At 45.1% G+C, this 22,973-nt stretch overlaps 1 protein-coding gene across 8 annotated transcripts in view; it reads left to right on the top strand.

The window, feature by feature from the left end:
• The window catches only part of myo9bl (myosin IXb-like), a 57,146-nt gene that overhangs the window by 22,702 nt on the left and 11,471 nt on the right, over positions 1 to 22,973 (top strand). For 6 of the 8 annotated variants that reach the window (XM_085266157.1, XM_085266155.1, XM_085266154.1 and 3 more), the window contains exons 5-17: positions 12,241 to 12,335; positions 16,101 to 16,163; positions 17,176 to 17,275; positions 18,440 to 18,540; positions 18,852 to 18,981; positions 19,068 to 19,157; positions 19,303 to 19,419; positions 19,529 to 19,663; positions 19,969 to 20,090; positions 20,193 to 20,334; positions 20,422 to 20,617; positions 21,056 to 21,131; positions 21,545 to 21,637. In XM_085266157.1, the coding sequence (XP_085122283.1) occupies positions 12,241 to 12,335; positions 16,101 to 16,163; positions 17,176 to 17,275; positions 18,440 to 18,540; positions 18,852 to 18,981; positions 19,068 to 19,157; positions 19,303 to 19,419; positions 19,529 to 19,663; positions 19,969 to 20,090; positions 20,193 to 20,334; positions 20,422 to 20,617; positions 21,056 to 21,131; positions 21,545 to 21,637 (1,460 nt within the window). The remainder of the gene's footprint in view (positions 1 to 12,240; positions 12,336 to 16,100; positions 16,164 to 17,175; positions 17,276 to 18,439; positions 18,541 to 18,851; positions 18,982 to 19,067; positions 19,158 to 19,302; positions 19,420 to 19,528; positions 19,664 to 19,968; positions 20,091 to 20,192; positions 20,335 to 20,421; positions 20,618 to 21,055; positions 21,132 to 21,544; positions 21,638 to 22,973) is intronic. The other 2 variants (XM_085266156.1, XM_085266158.1) reach the window with 1 other exon arrangement.

The raw sequence follows: 22,973 nt of genomic DNA, 5'->3' as shown, positions 1-22,973 counted from the left end.
CAGAGCCTGTTTTTGTACAGTGTAAATGTCTGTGGCATAAAGAAAGAAGAAATGAAAAAAAGGGAAGTTGCTTTATTAACACCATCATGTTGCTTCATTGCCTTTGAAAATGCTGTGGGAAGCCAGGCAAGATAAAAGGCTTTGTATTGGTTTCCTATCTGCTTTTGAGCGCACAGATGATTTTGATTACATTTGCAGTGCTGGTTTACGTGGCTGAAGGTAAAACACAGCTTTTCTCTGACTTCTGTCTTTGACAGGAGAAATATGTGCCCGTTTAATTTGGAGCTAAACTTTGACCAAACGGACTTTTGTCAAAGTTTCGGTCAGGTGACCGTACGTGTTCCTGCTTTCTGCTGTGAGAAACTGGATACTTGTACTGACTCGCTCTACAACCGCTGACAGCTGAGACTGAACCAAAACGATAAACAAAGTGAAACGTAGCACTTGGTGTAAGTCGCTGGTGGGTAATTAAGAATTTTCCATAGTATAAAAACAGCACAGAGGCGTGGCCGGGTCTTTGAACAGCGCGTCTCAGGACAGGAAAGGGCGGTGCTAATCAGATGAACTGCACGACATGCATGCACATATTCAAATGTCCACTTTGGAGCTCATTACACGAAGTCTTCTGTCCGTCAGGCTGCTATCACAGTTTAAAAAACAACATAAAAAACATAAATCGTGCAAATATGTAGGTAAACGCTAACAGCTGCCTACTTTTACATTGTTTTAACAAAGCGCTGCAGCATAACGTGCAGCTGTTGCCTCTGCTCGAGCTGAAACTCGGAGCTACGTGGCAAAGAACAGAGTCGACTTGGTTTTGTTTATTTTTCATCGGCGTAATGAGAAACGGGGTCTCCTCCACTTTCACATATGGAAGAATTTACCTCTGGTCAGACCTCGAGCAGCATTATTATTGTCAAGTCATTTTCAGCATTCACATCATCGTCTCTTTGTACTCTCTTATAAGCAGTGAGTGTTGTCTTACATTGTATTTTGTAGATTAAGTCAGCTTTGAATATTTTCCACAGTGTGTTAGCCCTGCAGCATCGACTGAATTCACCATGATGCTGTGTGCAGATGATGACAGATAAAAAGCTTCTGTCTGCGGCTGCAATGAGATTTCAGGCTGGAAAGCCCTGCTGCACATTCACCTAAATGCCAAGTAGACAAAAAGCAGAAATCCCACTACTTGTTTTTAGTTTGATAGCCTTCGTCAGAGTGGGGAAGCGATTACTCTCGGTCCTGATTTGGAAGTAAATCTCTACATATTTTTCAGTTTTAATGTTGCAGAAGTGGGGCTAAAAATAAACCTCTAGTCAGAACAGCCGCATGTGGAATGTGGTTTATTCAGAGCACAAAATGGTGCAGAGAAGCGAACCCCCCCACCCCGATCTCTGAAAGTAAGTCTGTAGAGCACGCACTGCTTGGAAACAGAACTAAGTAAAAAAAGAAGTTTAACAAGAACTGGCCACAAGCTGTTGGCTGAATGGCAAGAACAGAGGGTTTGCCATAACTTGCAGTAACTCAGTGTGTTCATCTATCATCTGTCCCATCTCTGACGCCACCCCTGACTCAGTATTCGAGCTCTTCCTCACAGAACTGCTGCTGCTTTATTCAGATGCATTTGAATGAGCGCAGCCTGGGTCCCTTGATGTGTGTCACTCTGTCAGAGTCTTTGGTTCTGGATGGCAGGTTGAGGGAAGAAGGGGAGGAGGCAGCAGAGGCTTTTCCCCTTCAATCAGCAGAGTTCTGGTCCCTCTGGCAAACACAGTGCCTCTCTGCCGTTTACTCCCAGAATGCAATGGGTGTGTGCTATGTCAGTCCAGAGCTGTGGTTGCAGGGCCAGACAGGGAGACGAGTTTGGCCTGGTCAGCGGAGGAAATGGCGATCGGGTTGGGTTGCATCTGGGACCGGTCATGCAATCGCCCGGGATATTGACCAGCTGTGCATTTCCTCTTGGCATCATTACAGCAGCTAAAGATGGGTTTTACTTAGAGACGTGGAAACTTTAGTGTTTTTAAGGTTTGCTCCTTAGCGTTAGCCTGCTGAAAGACTCTTCATGTGAAAACAGCTGAGATGGCTGACATGAGGCAAATGTTCTTTACTCAGAAATCAAATGTTCCCTGTATACCAATACCACACAAATGTAATGGGAACCCTTTGAATTTCTGCAGTATTTACTTATTAAATATGGGCCAAATGCCATGCATCAATTTTTCTCCTGCTTATCAAATTCAGGGCAGGTGGCAGGATATGAGGCTAATAGAGGAAGGCGGCCAGTTTCAGATCACCTGTTACCTTAATGTGTGCGTCTATAGGTTGCAGGCGTACCAGGCACATGGCGAACATGCAGTCCAGGCTGAATTGTTGAGTTGATCTCTGTGCTAACGACTTCTCTAAAAGCTTCTTGTAGTTGTTTGTTCCAATTAAGGACATGAGGTTGAATGTGTGAGGTGTGCTGGCGCAACAACTTAGGAAGGGTCTTAGAAAAAGTGTTACAACGATAGCTGAAACTTTTCTGTAGAAAATGCAGTTAATTTGTAAGAAGGTGTTCTTTAAACATGAAAAACCTCATGAATAAAAATATCTGCAGCTTGCTGAAATACTTGTTGGTCTGGCCAGTATGGAAAAAACACTGGTTAGGAGACCACAAAGGAAACCACCGTGGCACAAACGGCCACCTGGCTGTCCCGCATCACAATTCTCTTTGGACAGATGAGACAAAAGTCGAACTTGTGGCAAAAATGTACAAAGATGTTTGGAGGATCTCACCCAGCTGTGAAGCACGGCGGAGGCAGCATCGTGGTTTGGCTACTCGGGCTCTCCTTCTACAGACTTGATGTCTCGCCGTCTTTCAAGGAATAAGTATTAAAAATTGCTTCCAAACTAGAGCTGGGCGATATGAGATTTTTTCATATCGCGATATGTTTTTTTCATTTCAGGCGATAACGATATCTATCACGATATCAGCCAAATAACTATATTTGTAAGATTTAAATGTGCCGTTGCTCACAAGTAAAATGTGAAATAATCAGCAGCTTGTTTTTATTTAAATATTTATTTCCCATAATAAGTTCAACAGGGTAGATGTACTTAAGGAACATGAGACTTTTTCAGATAAATAAAGGCAAATATTGCAAACTACACAAAAGGCAGCCGCTAAAGCGTTTAAGTTTCAAAATAGAACAAACGAAACAGACTAAATTGTCAATTCCACTTAGAAACAAAATATTAATTCTAAAAATAAATCTTAGTTTGTTTTACAGAAGAACAGACAAAACTGACTAACTTTTGTCAATATCAAATAAACTGAGAACTAAAAGGAAATTCTCGACCTCTCCTTGTTGTATAGCTGAGCTTTTCAAACAGTTTTAACAGTTACGTTAGTCTGACAAAAGCCGAATGATGAATCAGCGCTTCCAGTCAGAGACTGAGCATGCACCGCTTTATTGTGTTTCCAGACTTGCTTTCGGCACATTTACAGTGCAGCTACTCTGTTTTTTGTCAGACTTGAAATAGCCGAAACACCTTCACACTACGGGACTTCTGTGGCTCTTCCGTTCGACAATCTCTCCGGCGTTGGAACCATCATCTGTTTTCTCTTCAGTAACCTTAAATCAACCGAGAGCGTGACCGTTCTCTAGTCGGCGCACTCATTTCCTCCATTACCCGGACGCCACGGCGGCTGGCTGCTTCCCAAACAAATACGCATGTGCGGCTTGGCACTTGTCCTGTACGTAACAAGTCACGTGACGTGACGCTGCGGCTGTGATTGGTTCGGCTCTGCGCTACTTAATTTGGATTGTCTGTTCTTCTTTTTAAGAGGACAAGAGCGATGAGGCCTATCGCAATAGTTACATTTTTCTATCGAGAAAAAGTTATTTCGCAATACATATCGTTATCGTTCTATCGCCCAGCTCTAATCCAAACATTTACAGATTGTCAGAGCAGCAGTCCAAACCCAGAAGCTTAGGAGTGTTTGGGTGAGTCACCAACATAATGACACAAAGCACAGAAGTAAATCAATAAGGTGATTTTTGACAAAGAAGGCGACCCAAAGACGACCGTTCATCCAAGAATTCTTAATAACTAAACTGTCATAGCGTAATAGTTCCTCCTCTTTATTGTTTTACAAGAAGAATCTGGCCTCAGTAATCTGACTGGTCACTCACCCTTTCAGCCTGAGTGATTATTCATCATCTCTTTTACTTTAGTCAGGTTGTGTTTGAGCTGGATGAACCTCCTAAGTAATGAGTGTAGAAGTTCTGGTCGTTTTAAGGTTCGTAGCGCTCACGGCTCTGTCGACGTCGTTAGAGGGTTCTATACTATTTTTAGTGTTTTTGCCCAAATGGAGGAATTTTTACAAAAGGATTTAATTTGGTTCCTTTTTTGGAGGCTGGTCAGGTTACAGCAGTGGAAAGTGTGTGACTGTGTATCTGAACACGTGTGTGTCATCGAGCTATAGGGGAGGCCTAAAGGTCCGGCCCACATTTTGACGAGGTGAGATCATCATGTGTGGTGCTGGCTGCGTGCTGTTGCTGGCAGAATGAATGGCCACAACCTGAAACCATCTGCAAAGCTCCTGTCCTACTTAGCGCCCCCCTTTTTCTATATGCTGCTCTGTTCTTTAATTTTTCAGCCTCTGTCCTGAAAATAATGGAACAAATAAAAGCTTCAAGCTGCAGAAAAGCAATAAAGCTGTGCTTCCACTCGTGAACCGGTTCGACTGGTTGAGCCTCTCTTACGTGGTTCTTTTGGCTTCTTTGTTTTCTTTTGCCAGACTCTAAAGCCATCTTTTTCTTTTTTTGCCAGTAGGGCCTGGCTCTGTTTAAGCAAGATGGCTTTCATATAGGAGAACTGTGCGTTTGAAAGCTGTGGTTAAGAATGATCTTATACTCCTGAGAGGGTGAGATATGCAGCTTTAAACTTTAGAACAGACAAAATATTTTGATTATATTCTGGTGCAGATTCATGCATGCTGGAAAGAGAATTAAAGTCTCTCAGTTATTTAAAAAAAAGTGATAATACAAACAGTTTCTAGTCCATTGCAACACTTTGCTGAATACTTTTCATTTCAACAACACAAGCATATTAGCAGTTAAGCAGCTTGCTCAGGATAAAAGCATGATTGAGTCAATCGTGGTCCCGCAGACGGATGCAGAGAAAGCCAGGCAACGCTGTGCAAACAGTTTGTTTTCTCATGCAGATGAAAGCTCCTGATATGAGAGACTCCATTATTCCTTAGTTATGTCATAAATGTTGTTTCTCTAATGGTCAGTCCACTAGTGAGTGCAAGATCCTAATTTTTAATGCTAAAATAGAATTGTTGCCATCTGTGAATTTATAGAAAAATAGTAAAGCACATTGTTATTTTTAGATACCAAATCAGTTATTTACTTGCATTCCTAAACAGAAAAATGTGTTTTTATGGCAGGTGGTCTAATGAATATGTTCAGCACTGTAAGTAGCAACAGGATGTGTGCCTGCTGTAACACACAATGGATAATGAAACCAGCAGAACTTCAGTTCTTCTAATTGAAGCTGCCTCTGAAAGTGAGTGAATTCCTACAGACGCACAATGCTGCACCGCTCTGTCATCACACTAATAATCATACAGTTATTATCGTGGAATATGTGCTGGCTTAGCTTGTATTGGACCGTACGGTGTGGACAACAACTGGCAGTTATGGCAAATAGCTGTCTTTTTGTGGCCTCGGTGTCTTTTGATGCAATTATGTGATGAGTAATGTGGGTCGTTGTGCGATTAATCGCACAATCAGCCCGTCTAAGAAGGGCACAGATCGGCGTTCGAGTGGAATTCTAGTTTTTTATTTATTTTAAGTGAAAGTACCAGCTGAACGTTTCACCTGTCACTCTCTTCTAAATGTGGTCGTTTTAAAATGTGACACATATTCAAAGAAATTAGTTGAGAAATGTTGAACAGTTTAAATAAAGGCGTGAATATAGGTGGCCTGTTGGTTATGTAATATAAAGCTCTGTGCTGGAAGCTTAACATCTTACTCAAGCACATATGCCTTTTTCAGATCCTAAGCCTCCTCCTGCCACGCTCACTCTTTCAGACAGGAAGTTCCTGTTATCCCGAAGCACCAAACAGGAAGTCGCTACGACATGGGAAGTAGCAGCAGTAACTCTGTCTACTGTTAGCTCAGAGTCTTGAGGGGTGTGGGCAGGCCAGAGTATTGTATTGTAGTTCAGGAAGTGCAGAGGAGGCCATAGCATCTGCTGATCCATTGTTTATCTCTTGCTTATGAGTAGTTATTCAGGCTGGGTGGCATTGTGTGTGAGTCTGGGGAAAGCTGGCATTACTGTGATTAAGTCACAGTGCCAGCCCATGAGTCAGCCGTCCTATAAACGCACACGTATGCAGAGGCCTCCTGTAATCATACCGTTCAGCATCTTGCTGAAAAGCAGAACATGCTTCGCCCTGCAGTCCACACACAGCTGACATGTAGCAGTACATGTCAGCTGTGCCACTTCAGGGTCTATTCGTGTGTTGTGACCACACCACAGGCTGGGGTTTGATGTGGTCCCCATCTAGACATGGGTGGAGTGGCTTAAAATGACTCCAATCTGGTAAAACACCAAACCACAAGAGGAGCAAAACTGGTGCATGAAAACTTTAACATACCTCTTGAACCTTTTCACTTCATGTCCTGCTTAATGTTACTTTTCAGTCCGATGAATCAGCCTTGCCGACTCACATCTATTGTTTTAGATGGACCCAAAAAGGCTCTGAGGTGGGAGCAGCACTTTGGCTTTAGCAACATTTTTTTTCTGCAGAGTGCAACACTGGAAAAAGTTTTATGACCATCAAAGATGATCATCAAAAATTATTCAGCCTGAAAAAATAAGGCATGTCAGAAATCTGATGGCTGCAGTGGGAGGTTCCTCTTGAACTCGGCGCCGAGGCTCTGGACCAAAGGCCTTCCTTCAGAAGCTGCAGATGCGTTATCAGTTATGACAGCAGGCTTGATACCTTCTGTGCAAGGTCATCACACAGACTGGACTGACTGTGGCATATCGGCCGTGATTATCAGAATGAACTGCTGTGGGTTTAGATTGTCTCGTTAAATAAAAGAGGAAATAGTTCTGAAGTCTGTGAACCCTAAAAGCGCTTTAACTTACATCCTGGATCCAGGATCCGGCTCTGTGCAGATCTTTGCGTCTGCCGTCCAGGACTGTAGCTCTGTGATGGTGGAGCTGTCATGGATTTCAATATAACCTTCTGCAAAGGGCTGATAGGTTTCTGTGCTCATCAGTCATTGTACCCTTCAGAGGTTTGAGAACCTTAATTAGGTTCTCCAGTATCCTTGACATAGTTTCTGTGCATGAGACTCTCCTGCTGTTCTACATAGCGCTCCAGCATGTCACGTGCTTGTGAACAGGCCATTCCAGCTTCTCCTGCTCGGTTTTCAGGGCACGGCTGGCTGCTGTGCTTCAGTGGACAAACAGGAGCCTGTTTTACTGAGACACACAATCTGACGCCCCAGTTCAGCTGCTGCATTGATTGCATTTGTTGTGTTGTTGTTTCGTCTGTAATAACAGGGATGTGCTTTTGCCCTTCATTTCCATTCCGTCACCGTTTGTCGGCGCGTCAGCGAGACGCTAACGTGTGTGGCCGAGCCTGCAGAGTGACACGGTCCATCTCCGCTGCGATGTAAACAGAAAACTCAGTGGTTCTGCAGGTTAGGGTCAGAGGTTGCTTTAGTAAGAGCTCCACGTGGTGTGGTAAAAATTCCTCATTGTGTCTTTTCTGAAGCGTCATCTGGAGGGGATATTGTTACTTCATTGATACCCTGAAATCCTGAATGCTTTGCAGCAGCTTTAGGCTGCATCCTCAGCTGTGAAACCTCCCACACTCCTGCTTTGGTTGTAGCTTTTAGCCCTGACTGTTTAAAAGCTGCAGGGAGTAGACGTTGTTCTTTCCTACCCGGCTGTCTTCCTTGCGCTGCCAGTAAACACACCGTGGCGATGTCTCCGTAGGTGCCGTGCCGCCGATAGCATGAGCCCCACGTGTTGCACAGTGGTAGCGCGCTCAGTTTATCCGCCGTCATCTTTGGAGAGCACAAAATGCTCCCGCGCAGCAGACTGAAACGATGTTCCTGCTGATGCATCCTTTAACTCTGCGCCTCCTTCATCATCACCGCTTGTTGCCGTTTCCACGACCGACTCGGCAGCTGCGCTCGTCACTTAACCCTAGTTCAGACTAAACACACTTCACAAAGATCAGAATTGCTGACATTCTTGCACTAAATGAGAATCGGAGAAAAAGTCGTGTGTGCCCGTTTCCTCCTTCATGGATTGTGCAGAATGACTCCTCGTGACCCCGCCGGTTGGTTCCTCTCGTGGTAGCTGTTCCTGCTTGCAGATTCAGTATGCCTGTGCTTCTGCGGAGGTGCCAGTATTTTTAGATCCTGTTCCTAAAATATAGACAATTGTGTAGTTTATTGTGAAACTTAAGTTGGGCGCAGATGGTTTAGAGTTAAAAACGACTTTTTACACCAGAGCAAAACTCCATCATTTAGCTTTTAAGTTGGTTTCTGTCAGTTTCTGATTTGCTTTCCAGGCTTTGCTAATAATAGGGAGAATTTGTTACAATCAGCCTTTGCATACTGAAGCGATTACTTTTTCCCCTCGACCACGACTACCACCACCGCTTTATTACCACCATGCATCCAGGAATTGATTTAGTGCTGTGTAGCTGCCAGGTGATAATTGCCCTACTTTTTAAAAGCATAAGTTGCCATTTCTGTGTGTGATTGTTGTAATAATCAATAAATCTAATTAGAAAACTCCCCAAAAATTACTTCTACAACTTTTCTCTGTCCAAACCGGCATCATTGTGTTTGTTTTGTCTAGAAAGATTACAGGAGATGGAAGTATTTGTTTCTGACGTCGACGGCGTTGTGATGCTTGAAAGAATCCGTTCGTTGTCGGCGGTTCAGACGAGCTCGAAGGGTTTAAGCGTAGTCAGTGGGATATATTGGCAGCCTGAAGCCAAGCTTAGAGCAAGAACTGTGCAGAGATGTGGTTGGATTCAATCGCTGCCACCATCATGTGATCTCTCCAAAGCATTTCTCACATTCATGTCAACAACAAAGCGATTATTTTGTCTCTAAGCACCGATCAGCCTCGCCTCAGCGTTATGCCAGCGATGATATAGATCCCTGCTGCTTGGTTTTCCAATGTAACCGGTAATAGATGAGTGTGTCTAAGGCTTCAAAAACATGACAGATATAGTTTTTAGTTTAAACTTTCTGCTGCCAAACGAGTAAACATGTCCACCTAGCACTTTGAGTCATTTCTGCATGAGTGACTGCCGTTGTCCGCTGTGAATGTGGGAACTGGCAGTTGCTGTAGCGAGGTGTCGGTGTCAGGGCCTTGGCAGCGCCTGTGGAAACTTTAACTGAAGCTCTTTTGAACTGTAAAACCTGAAAGGATGCAGCGATGCTCCGGGACACATCTTCACTGATTACAAAGTTGTCTTAACGTTCCGCTTTGGCGTCAGTGTGCACGCTAAAACTATGCAGAAAATGGGGAAATACAACAACTTTCAGGGCAGCAAAGTCACAAAACATCCAATCTTGTGCAAAATCAAACTTTCCCTCCACGCTGGGTTTTCTTTTGTTTTGGTTTCTTCATGTTTATGCAGGCTTTCACTACATCTCATGTTTAAGCTGTGTTTAAATTATATCATGTCACACTCGCTTGTTGAGACAAACTGCTCATAAACTGCACAGTGAAAGACACTCCCCCAGTGTTCTTTGTGTGTGTGTGTGTGTGTGTGTGTGTGTGTGTGTGTGTGTGTGTGTGTGTGTGTGTGTGTGTGTGTGTGTGTGTGTGTGTGTGTGTGTGTGTGTGAGGGAGGGAGGGAGGGAGGGAGGGAGGGAGGGAGGAGCTTGTCTAAATAGGGATGTGAGTCTTCAGACTGGTAGGTCTGGCTCTCTGATAAAGTGGGAATGTACGGGGAGTTGGATACCAGTGAAACCGGCTCTCTGCAGGTCGAAATCAGTGAGAAATGTGCGCTGTGTGATGACACGGTCTCCCGCGTATGTTTTTCATTTTTGAGGGACTGTTTTAAAATTCCATTCCTTATGGAGCTGATTAACCTTTAAAGGTACCTGTCTGGCTCTGCTGAAGCTAACATAGGATAAGTCCCAAAGATATTTGATGTCCAGTCACTGACAGCAGATTTCGCGGCCTGTCGAAACCACATGTTTTTAAACGGTTCATATCAGGTGGATCGTTTCACCAATATTAAAGCTTGAATGTGAGAAAGGACAAAAACACATCACAACCACTCTGAATGCTTATCTAAATGTCTGTCTGCTTCGTCTATTCACATTTGGAGTTCATACTTTGGATGTGGGCTCATTTAAAATAAATGACTAAACACACAGAAGTGGGCTGAAAGCTCTCTGTATGCAGCGCGTGCACTCGCTGTAGATTGCCAAGGTCCCTTTCACCTAGTTGTGCCTTTTTTCCGCCTCGTTCTTTTTCTGCTTCTTTTATGAACTTGTTGAGGGCAAACCATATTGTGTAAGAGTTCCTATTAGGCCTCGTCTTTCCATAGACAACGTGCAGCGAAACGGCTGCTGTATTTCCTCATACCTGCTGCGCTTCAAACCAATCAGACGAGCTGATGAAGGGCATGTTTGAATACGAATGATGCTGCAACATGTTTAGAATTCCCTCCGTGCAGCAGCCTGGGTCCTGCACAGATTTCCCAGGGTTTGGTGCTGGACACCGAACACATTTACTGACCTTCATATAGGGAATAGAAGAAATAGAAAGAAAACCATTTAAGCAAACAGAATAAAAACAACTGCATGGTTGATCTGAACAAGCAGACAGCTTGGATAAATTGTGTGCAGAAAAAAAGGGGAAAAACCTTCGTGAGTGGGTGAGTGGAGGCCCCGTCTGAGCAAGTTCAGAGCTGTTCTGGTCTCTCACACACACACACACACACACACGTACACACACACACACACACACACACACACACACACACACACACACACACACACACACACACACACGCGCGCGCACGTGCACACACACACACACACACCTCATGTGAGCATCTTTCATCATCCATCAACAAGTAACAACTCTTCCCTCACTTCCTTCAAGGCAATATTAAAATCACATTTTGAGTTCTTTTTTTGCACTAAAACATAAAAATTGATCAAAGTTGTTCTTGCTTAAAGAACAAAAAAGAGCAGATGAGCGTGCACGGACAGAGCTGAAGCACAAGGGGTGTAAATATGCAGGAGAAAAGAAAATGGGTCAACGGTTCATCCTAAGGAATCTCAGTCGTGTTTGTGTGTGCGTGTGTGTGTGTGTGTGCACATGTGTGTGTGTGCACGTGTGTGTGTGTGTGTGCGTGCGTGCGTGTGTGTGTGTGCGTGCGTGCGTGTGTGTGTGCACTTGCAGTCTTTTTTCCAATCTTCCCCGACACCAGTGTATCAAATTCACCCTGCGACCGCCTTACAAAACAGAATGTACTTCCTATTTAACATGCATTGAGTCAACTTCCCCTGTGGTGGCCTTGTTTTGTGTTTGTGTGTGACCATGTGAACATCTCATCATGAAGAGGGGGAAAACGTGCTATTCTCGTAACGTATCCGTGCAATAAACAAGGCGCCTCAGAGAGGCTGGGTGAGCCTGGGGTCGTTGCGCCTCTGGCTGGGTTGCAATTGGCCCGAGACCTGGAGAGAAACGTTGGTGTGACACGGCCGTACAGAGGGTCTGCCCCAGCCTCATTTATCATTTCTGACCTAAGCTTTCTCACACACATTGACCCCGAGGAGGTGCAAAGAGCGATTCAATGAGAGTAAGAAAAGGGCAAATTCAGATGAGTTGCAGATGCTTACCCCACTCACTCCCACCCGCTTCTACAGTTTCAGCTTCAAAACAAGGTTTAACCCAGGACTGTGCAGCCTCTTTGTAGTTACGGAGGGTTGTTGTGACTTCAGCAAAGGTCCTGATTCCACTGATGGCTTGAAGGTTAACAGTTTAAAGAAAAGCTGCAGAGGTTTAAATGACTTTGGTAGTGCTGTGTGTTCTGATGTCTTCTCCTGTACACACGCCCGACTGCAGTTTTAACCACTTAAATTCATTTTTTCTCATTATTTGACCAGAACATTGGGCTAAATTGTTGATTGGTTAGATCGATGCGCTCTGTGTAGTTGACTTTAATCCTCTTCTCTCTTCCAGGCCTTTGGGAACGCCAAGACAGCCCACAACAACAACTCCAGCCGCTTTGGCAAATTCATCCAGGTTAATTATCTGGAGAGCGGCGTGGTCAGAGGGTAAGTAACACCGTGTGTGTGTGTGTGTGTGTGTGTGTGTGTGTGTGTGTGTGTGTGTGTGTGTGTGTGTGTGTGTGTGTGTGTGTGTGCGTGCGTGCGTGCGTGCGTGTGCGTGCGTGCGTGCGTGTTCTCTACAGCGCTGCGTCTTCCTCTTTACTTTTCTACCGCGTCACATGGGCCTTCCTATGTTCACTGTGTGTATATGGACTGAAACTTGCAACCACTAGCATGTCCTTCCTTTTTCTCAGCAGCCAGACTCTGGTTAGGAGCTGCATCAAAGTCTGGTCAGCCGTGTCACTTCCTCATTTCCTCATCAAAGCAGAGGAACAGATGCTCAGCGTCTTTTAAAAAAAAAGGCAACATGTCGAGCTTTAACAGGGCTCTAGACTAACTTTTTGCCATGGGCGTGCCGGTACGCCTAACTTTTTTAAGTTAGGCGTACCGGCACAAAAGTTAGGCGTACACAAATTTTCTAATAATTTATGTAATATAATGTGTTTGTCTGGATACACTGTGCTTTTTCAGCATTCAAAGATTGATGACACCGTGTCAGAGCACTGGCTATGAATTTCAGAAGGATCAGGCCTTAACAGAAAAGTTAGCAATAGTTCTTTTCCTATTACAGCTACATCCACGTCTGTCGTGCCTAGGCTGCTCACTAGGGCTGGGTATCATCACTGATTTCTATAATCCATTCGATTCTGGTTTTCAAAGTCCCGATTCGATTCAACTTAGCCAGAAGAGTCAGAAATATTATAATTCTGATCATTTATCAGCACTGACTTCATCAGAATTGTGAACATCACAGCAGATGCCTTTGTGTGAAAGTAACTGAGAATAAAACACAGAAAAACATGAAGGAGATTTTCCTGGTCTGGCTTTTTATAGCAGAAAACCTTAAAAATATTCTACAATGTTCTGCATATAAAGTTTAAATTTCTTCAGTATTGAACAACAGAAAAAAATAGGCTTTCTTGTCCGAGGTCATTTAAGTGAAAAAGAAAAGAAAAAGACAGCAGCCACAGCGCTGTAAACAACGGTAGACTGGTGGGTAATGAGCGAATGAATAATACAGAAAACAGAGATTGGAGACGGGAAACTGTTCTTGAACTACAGAGAGAGATAGAGAGAGAGCTAGCTGTGCATGAAGTGTGATTTTAATAGTCGTGGAAGCAAAACAGCAAAATTCATGACGACATTGATCAAATGTGAAGCGCAGTTTGCTGCTTCTTTTGCTGCTGGCTCGGTGGATTTTGGCTGGAGAGAGACAAAACCTGCAGCTCAGAATCAGCGCAAAAAGACGTAATCACAGCGCGGACCGGACGCATCAGGATCGCTGAGCTCCGACAGCGTGTCCGTCTACGGGCCGTCGGGTGAGAAAGCCGAGAAAGACAAAGCTGATTCTTTTTTTTTTTTTTTTTTTTTTTTTTTTAAATGACATCAGAAACAGCAGTATGCGACATTACGTGATGGCAGAGCTTCAGTTCATCCTTTGTCATTTTTTTTTTTTTTTTTTTTTTTTTTTTTTTTTTAATAAATAGGACAGGGGGAATGAATGAGAGAGAGAGGGGGAGAGAAAGAAAGAAAACCCAAGGGGAGAAGAGACGGTGAGAAGGGGGGGGAAGAGAGACAAAAAAAAAAAAAAAAAAAACTCCTGGGTCACCTGTATGGAGAAAAAACAAACAAACAAACAAACAAACAAACAAACAGAGGAGACAGCAAACAACAAAGAGCAACATAATAATAGAGAAAACAAAGCACCATCACAATAAACTAGCTAGTCATAGATATCAGTATTTACTAAGTAATAAACGATATTGTGCAGCACGCAAGATAGACAGCGCACAGTGTGCTTTGAGGCAGCAGCCAAGAAAGCTTTAGTCCGCGTCTGTGAATACCCATGTGTGCATACCTGTGTGGATCAGCATGCTTGCATTCCAAAGGTTTCTCCATGTAATGATCTGCTAGGGAGTGTGGGGGGGCCACAGACAAAGCTGATTCTGATGCGTCGGTCTGTGTTTACGTCTTTGTGTGGAGTCCGTGTACCTGCTCTCATCTGCTGCTTGGTTGTTGTTGAAATGGTTTTGTGAGCTTTAATCTGAGAATCTGGCGTTTCTGGCAAAACACAGTTATTTAAAAGTCGATTCAGGATTTAATGAATTGATATCGCTTTATTCAAGCTACTCACCTCCCACTTCCACCTGCACTTTCAACTGGACCACAGCCAATCAGAGAGGTCCCGCCCCTTACTATCTCTGATTGGTTTAGTCCACGATAGGGGCAAAATGTGTGTCTGTTGACCACAGGGAAGGTTACAGATTTTTATTTATTTATTTATTTATTTTTTGCTACCCGAACATTTGGTCGCACAGGTGCAACCAAATATTTTTTTTTAGTCGCACCACTGAAAAATTTGGTCGCACTCTAGAGCCCTGTTTAACTGCAGCGAACATTTAGTACAGTGTTCAGACTAATGACTGACACAGTGATTAATTCTCTGGTCCTAAAAATAGGCGGTGAATAAACACGTTGATGCCTGTGCTGACGATGTTCAGCTCCACACTAGGTGGGTATCCCCAGCCTGATAGCACCAGCTCTCGTTGCTCAGCCTCAGCTCTGTAATTCGATCCGAGGAGTCGATTTTAGCAGGCTGAGGCTTTTCTGTGATTCCCACCAAAGATCGTTATCTTGCAGAACATATCATATCTACTCAAAGCACACCGCCCAGCATATTTCACCACCATTATTCTTTCTAGTGTAGGCTCTTCTAGGCGGTTAATGACTCAGCTCTGCTCTGTAGACTTGACAAAGGCTGTGTGTCTCTCCGTCTCCAGTGGAGTGGATCAGCAAAGAGGAAGCTGCTGCTCGCCTCGGCTCTCTGAACTGACCGACAGTCTGCATGTTTTTATGCTCTCCGTCTCTCAACCTTCTTCAGCTCACGTTCAGCAAACATCAGCTGTTCTCAGATCAGCTAATGAGTAGGGATTGTTATTGATGCACCATCTGTTGTATTGCTTGGACACCCCTGCATGCCTGTGCACATTCAGACGTTTGCAGAAGCCTCTAACAGGTTCAAGTGCAACTTACCTCAGTATCTGTGGGCAGCGTGATCAGGATTCCCGTCAGACGATCTTGTTTGTTACAATAATAATGATAAACAGCATTTTGTGGGTGTTTTTGTGGTCATGATGGGCACAACTGATTACACCCCGACGTCACAGAGCACGTAAGCTAGCGTTTGAACTTTACGTTGTCTGTCTCTAGTCGAAGCTGCAAGCCGGTTTCTCACAGCACAGCTCTATTCTTAGTGTCAGGACTGGCGTCAGTGCTGTTTTTGCTTGGCTACTGAAAAACCAACTTTGACTTATAAAATCTGATTTGGCAAACTTTATGGCCTTGGCCTGGTGCAGCAGGTAAATAAAGCTGCGTATCTGTCGACTGCAGTGAAAACACAGCCTGCTTTTTCACTGCCCTCCGTCTCCTATTCAGTCAAATACATGAATCCTAAGCTGTCTGCGGCCGGCGTGTTGCTGTGTGATGACACACGTCCAACCATATCTGAGAGCTTTGTTCCCTCTTTGATTGTTCTGACCATCTGCCCTCACTTCCCCTGCTCCTCCCCTCAGTCTTTATTAGCAGCCCACTTTCACAAGTGACCTGGGAGACACAGACACAGCCGAGTGACCTTTTTTAGATCAGATGATTCATCCTCCTTCTGCTTTTTCTCATCCTTCCCCCCTCACTGTGTTTTTCTCCATCTTGCAGGGCAGTGGTGGAGAAGTACCTCCTGGAGAAGTCTCGTCTGGTCTCTAGGGAGAAGAATGAGAGGTGAGGAATGACGGGGTCTTGACCCTCATGAGGTCGTCTTATATAACCAGGACCTGCAGTTGTGTTTATTTGCAGATAATAAACACTGAAAAGCAAGTTTTGACCAACAGTTAAGAAGATTCGTTGCTGCACATTGAAACCAACTCGTCGCCTTGACGCTGCCTCTCGTGTTGCTCACTGCACTGTTTCCTACCAACTAGACTGCTAGTCTGTCGCTGCTTGTGTGACTAATATGCAAACAGTTATTTCACTTTGGTAACTGAGAAACGCAGTCAGAGCGACGTAATCCTGCTTCATCATTCTGTTTTCTCTGTGGGATCTATCAGTGAGTCAAAGGAAGAGGCCGACTGTCACAGATAAACTGACATTAACATCAGTGGTTCCTGCTGAATGCTGATGATGATCTTTAAAAGAAACACAAGATTAAAAGAGTATAATCTAAAAAGTGGGACTGACACTAGTTTATCCTTTGTGTATATGTGTGTCTGCCACATGGAGGTGTGCGTATCTGTCCTTAAAAACACACTTTAAACTCTGGAGCTCAGCTGATGCTTCGTGTGTGTAGAAAAGCCTCCAGTAGCTGTTTTTAGGTGGGAGACGAGCTTCCTGTCGAGGTTTTCACAGCTAGTTTTGGAAAATCTGTTCACCTACTGCTGCCGATTACGTCACGTTACCCCCCGCCCACTGCCGCCTGCTCCGTGTGCGCCGTTAATCACATAGTTGCAGTTGACGGTGCGTCTGCTGGGTGGTGTTATTGTTTCTTAGTGATAAGTGTGGAAACTCATTACTCCCGTGTGCTCATACAACAAAGCTACCTGCTCGCTGATAGCGCCAGTGGAAAACTTCTGTAAACAGCACCGAGCTTCAGACTTTATAAAGTGTGTTGACTCAGTCTGTTTGTGGCCATAAGCTCGTACATCTACTAATGAACAGCAATGGTATAAAAATGAAGGGAACTTTTCCCCTCAGTAATAACTTGGTGTAAAGTTCATGTTTTTTTTTCCTTTTCCAGGAACTATCACGTGTTTTACTACCTGCTGCTGGGCGCTTCAGAGGAAGAACGAAAGGAGTTCAAATTGCTGCCGCCTGAAGACTATTTCTACCTCAAGCAGGTACAGAGTCGCTGCTCCGGCGCCACAGGGGCCTCAGTCGCCCTCCTCCAGGGCCGCCTGTGACAAATGTGATAAATATGGAAATGAACAACATTTATTTATTTAAAATATTTGTCTGGTGTTTTGGCCCACAGCATCTGCTCGATCTGCAGCTGGGCTTTAGCTAAGATAACATTTAAAGCAGGTTTTATTTAGGAAGCTGCCTGCATCATTTTAATGTTTCATAGCAGGCTCACGTTTTGCTTTTGGTTTTTTCCACCAGCAATGGAAATGTTTCTTAAGTATTAAGGAATCAGATTTGAGTTACACTCATCAGGACGGCTGATGAGCTCATTTATACCTAAAATGAAGCATTTTCAGATAAAGTGTGACGTCTCTTTTGATAGATCAGGAATCAGCAAGCTTTCCTATCTAAACTATTTTCTCCATTTAATTTCAGTCTCCTGTTTTCGGCCCACCAAATAACTTTCCTGTTGATTTTTAACCTTTGAACCTGGTCATGGGCGTGGCCTTTACAGCAGGGGTCGGCCACCCTGAGCACTCGAGTTAATCTGAGAAGGTGCATCAAAAATAAATGGCCGGGCCAGCGGTGCACATCGCAGATTAGCTCGCGTAGACACGTTAGTTGTGCCGCTTCTTAATGACGCTATCTCAGCTAACAACCCCAACTACCAGATTCAGCTTGTAATTGGCTAAAAATCACTCCGCCTACCGGTGACAGAGGCGTTGCTAGCTGGCAGTTTTTACGCTTCAAACGCATCAGGGATCTGTCTGCTCAGCATCAGCACCATGGAAATACACACAAACACAACCACTGATATAGAGCGTTATTACATGTATTGCTAATGCCACGGTTGCTATGGCGCAGTGACGTCTGAGGGAACTTTAGACGCCACTCGTCATCAGAAAGGTGGCCGACCCCTGCACTACAGTCACACCGTGCTTCCCTTTGAGTGACCTGATATATTCATGAATGCAGCCAAGCTGCAGTCCGTGTGTCCTGCATGTTAATGAGCCGCTCTTTGTTCTCTCTCGTTGTTATTCCCCTCTCCTCCACCTGCTTTTCACACGCCTCCGTCCTTCACCCGTGTGTCCGTTTTGCGCTTCACCTTTTTATTTCCATCTCCAAACACTCGATAACTGCCTCGTTCTTGTTCTTCGCAGCAAAATTTTAAGATTGAAGATGAGGAAGATTTGCGTCACGATTTTGAACGGCTGCAGCAGGCGATGGAAATGGTCGGCTTCCTTCCCGCCACCAAGAAACAGTAAGTGAAGTGAAAGCCTCGCTGTTCCACGCAGAAGCATCTTTGCCTTCAGTCCTGTAAACACGAGTTATGTTAGTGTGAGCACTGAGTCACATTACCAGCCCCAGATTACAACAAAGATACTTTTCAGAGCCTGGCAGTCTCTGCAGCTAATGAGCCAATCAGCCAGTTTATTAGAGACGGCGTGCAGCTACTACAATGGCTCTATTCAGTTCACAGCTCAAAGGGACGCTCGGGCTGAAGACCAGCACCACACGTGTCTCATGTTTGTCTTCTTTCTAAAGTGTGTCATTGTTATTATTGTGTCGCAGGATCTTTTCTGTGCTCTCCGCCATCCTGTACCTTGGCAACGTGACCTACACGAAGAAGGCAACGGGCCGAGATGAAGGCTTGGACGTGGGCCCACCAGAGGTCCTGGCAACCCTCTCTGACCTACTAAAGGTAACTTGAATGTGTGTTTGTGACTCCGTGCTTCAGTTTGTGTAGGTGTGTGCGGCTGCCACTGTTAAACTGCTGATGTCACTCAGGTTAAAGAGGAGCTGCTGGTGGAGGCGCTGACTAAGAGGAAGACGGTGACGGTCAACGACAAGCTGATCCTGCCCTACAGACACTCTGAGGTGGGCTCAGGAGCATCAGTGCAGTCTCTCATTAGCGTCTACTTCCTCTTTATTCGTGCTTTGGATTTCTTCTTCCTGTTGGTGTGTTCTGGGTTTTTCTGCCTCTAACGCTCTGTGCATCGCCCCCTCTTTTATCTCCTATCAGGCCATCACAGCACGAGACTCTATGGCCAAATCTCTGTACAGCGCCTTATTTGACTGGATTGTCCTGCGCATCAATCACGCACTGCTCAATAAGAAAGACATGGAGGAGTCTGTTCCAGTAAGAAACACACACATCAGAAAGTGCAAAGACATGAAAAGTCCAGTTAGGTCGCCTCCCTTTGTTCGCTTGGCGCTGGCGTTCACTTGGCGTTCTGGTTGTTTTCCAGTGCTTATCCATCGGTGTCCTGGACATTTTTGGCTTCGAGGACTTTGAGACCAACAGCTTCGAGCAGTTTTGCATCAACTATGCAAACGAGCAGCTGCAGTATTACTTCAACCATCACATCTTCAATCTGGAGCAGGTGAGACGTGCAGTGGACGCTGCACTGTCAGGAGGTTTGCCTTCGAGCGCCTCAGACTCTCTGTTTATAATAACGAGCGTGTGAAGGATGACTCATCCAAACATTACCCGATCTCCGCGGAGGAGAACCGTTATGTGGGAGTTCGTGCTGGTTTATAAATCAAGTTATTGTAATAATATTGCATTTTTGTAGTCAAACATAACTTTGCAGTTTGTTTCTTTTTGAGACTAAAAATCCAGATATTTGGGTTAAAAGAGCAGCGGTGACACGTTTAACCTCTTAATGCTCTGTCCTGTCGCATCCAGGAGGAGTACCAAGCAGAGGGCATCACCTGGCACAACATCGACTACATAGACAACGTGGGCTGCATCCATCTCATCAGCAAGAAACCCACTGGCCTGCTCTACCTCCTGGATGAGGAGAGCAAGTAAGAAAAGTTTATTTTAATCGACGTCGATTTATCCTGATTTTCTTTTTCCTTAATCTGTGCTTCTCTCATCGTTCCTTCTTCTCTGTGTCTGTGACCCAGCTTTCCACATGCCACAGATGAGACTTTATTAGCCAAATTCAAGCAGCAGCACCAGTGCAACAAATACTTTGTCCCCACGCCGGTCATGGAGCCCGCCTTCGTCATCCAGCACTTTGCTGGGAAAGTAAAATATCACATCAAGGTAGGGAGTGGAGACAAAAGGACGATTGGACCTCGGTTTGAGTGCGAGGGTTTGTGTCTCACTCGTAACTGCCTCTCACCTCACCAGGATTTCCGGGAGAAGAACACAGACCACATGCGCCCGGACATTGTGGCGCTGCTGCGGAGCAGCGACAGAGCGTACGTGCGGCAGCTCATAGGCATGGACCCGGTGGCCATGTTTCGATGGGGCATCCTGAGAGCTACGATCAGGGGCCTCGCTGCTTTCAACGAGGCCGGTCGCACCTGGGCAGCAAAAACTGCAGGTGTGTTATTAGTGTGAAGACATGCCAGATTAATTATTTAGCACATGATTAATCTTAATAACTGAAATGAATCGTCTGCAAAATAATCTGAATTCTGCAGATGAATTAATTGTTAAGCTGATAATTATAAAAGACTGCATTGGTTTCAGTCAAAGTAAGCGATCTGATGACTTTCACTGCTGCAGTGTCTCTGCTCCGTCATTGTGCACATAGAAGTAATGCAGCCTGCAGAGTTGAGGCTAAAGTTTCTCCAAAACTGTTCCCACAAGTCTGATTTGCTGCCTTTTTATTTGCATTATCAGGATTAAATATACTAAACACACAAAAAAGAGTCATGTGACTTTGATAACACCTTTTTCCTGCCAGAAACTTTGAAATCGAACGGCTTTCCCGATGTTAATAATGATTTTTCTCTCTTGTGTTTGTTCGGGGTGTCAGGTGTTATCCGTCCAGTCACCAGAACTCCTTTAGGAGAGCTTCAGCGGTGCAATACCGCAATAGAAAGAATGTACAAGTAAGTAACGTAATTCAACACGAAACTATGAAACTCGCCTTCTGGGTGTCGTGCTCGGGCTGGTTTTTTAACCTTCAGGCTCTTCTGGAGGAAATCTGTGCCTGTGGACGTGGCAGCTAATAACGGTGTTATTGTCACGAAGCACAGACTGATTATTTTAAACGGGATCAACATAATGTTCACCCTTCATGAAGCTGCCACACACACACACCAGCTTCCTGTTGGAGGTGAAAGATCTGGACCTCCACATTGATCCTTTCTGCTTTGTTACTGTCTAATTTGAATTGAATCCTCAGCACTGGCACAGACGCATCTCTCACCAGCGCCACTAAAGATAAATCCTCCTTCACTTTACCTCCGTCACCCATATCCTCTGTGTGTGCGGTTCTCTCCTCTCCGTTTCCCCTCCACAGACGAGCTTCTATGCTCGATTTCTACTTTGATCACTCAGAGGAGCGCCCTCTAGAGGCCTTTGAAGACATCTTTGCTAGCTTTGACAGTAAGAAGTAAGTGAATTTGTTTGGCCAGGGGAGAGACGTGAGACACCAGAGAGCACGAGGCCAAACACGAAGGAACTGCGTTTTGTTTTGTGCCGTTTTCTGAGTTTGCTCTCGTTTACAAACAAAGCGATCATCCGAGCTGTCCAACCACAGCACTCGGATACGTTACATGCTAAAATGTCTGCTCCCTTAAATATGGAGTCAGCCCAGCACAGCAGCCGAACTGAGCTCAGCAGAGTCGTGCTTCGTCTTCCCTCACTGTAAACCCCCAGCTGCAATAATCCCTCTTCCTCGTATTTATTCTTGCTGTAGAGCGCAGGACAGTGTTTGAGCTGGTCCGCTCTGATTAGCCACCTGGATTACTTGCATCAGGAAGCGCTCGCAGACACTGGTGCAGGTGCCGACAGCCCTGCTCTCACACACAAAGACGACTGAGAGCTTTCAGAGACTGGAACAAAACCATAACAGATATTTTGGTCTGCTGAGACCTCTGCCTCCTGCTTGCAGGTCTGAAATTATGTTTCAAAAACACCCTAAATTCAGTTTTCACCAACATTCAATCGCCCGACGCTTTCCAGATGTGCAGCAGTGAGCTGCAGAGGTTATGTTTCACTGGCACATTAATTGTTGTTCCTTCACTGTCTGACCTCCTGTTCTCATGTCCAGTCGTGGTAAGTACTGCAAAAGTAATGCATGGACTAGATCTGAGGCACGGAAAAGCCCCGTGTACCATTAACCTCACCGGCCTCTGTTGAAGTACCAGAGGACGTCCAGCAGCCACACAGCCAGTAACAGCCGCAGCATGGAGACAGAGGGAACAGCAGCTCTGCATGTGATCTCACCACAGTGTGTGTCCCCGTGTGTTTGTGCGTGCGTGCATGTGCATGCGTGTGTGTGCGTGTGTGTGTGTGTGTGCGTGTGTCCGTGTGTGTGCGTGTGTGTGTGTGTGTGTGTGTGTGTGTGTGTGTGTGTGTGCGTGTGTCTGTGTGTGCGTGTGTCTGTGTGTGTGTGTGTCTGTGTCTGTGTGCGCGTGTGTCTGTGTGCGCGTGTGTCTGTGTGCGCGTGTGTCTGTGTGCGCGTGTGTCTGTGTGCGCGTGTGTCTGTGCGTGCGTGCGTGTGTGTGTGTCTGTGTGTGTGTGTGTGCGTGTGTGTGTGTCTGTGTGTGTGTGTGTGTCTGTGTGTGTGTCTGTGTGTGTGTGTGTCTGTGTGTGTGTGTGTCTGTGTGTGTGTGTGTGTGTGTGTGTCTGTGTGTGTGTGAGTGTGTCTGTGTGTGTGTGCGTGCGTGTGTGTGTGCGTGTGCGTGTGTGTGTCTGTGTGTGTGTGTGTCTGTGTGTGTGTCTGT

Source organism: Mchenga conophoros, linkage group LG23 (genome assembly GCF_057382185.1).
Source record: "Mchenga conophoros isolate Kocher_MC1m ecotype Shallow Benthic linkage group LG23, M_conophoros_male_GT1.1, whole genome shotgun sequence".
In the NCBI taxonomy this organism is placed as follows: Eukaryota; Metazoa; Chordata; class Actinopteri; order Cichliformes; family Cichlidae; genus Mchenga; species Mchenga conophoros.
This window is presented reverse-complemented; position numbering and strand designations above follow the sequence as displayed.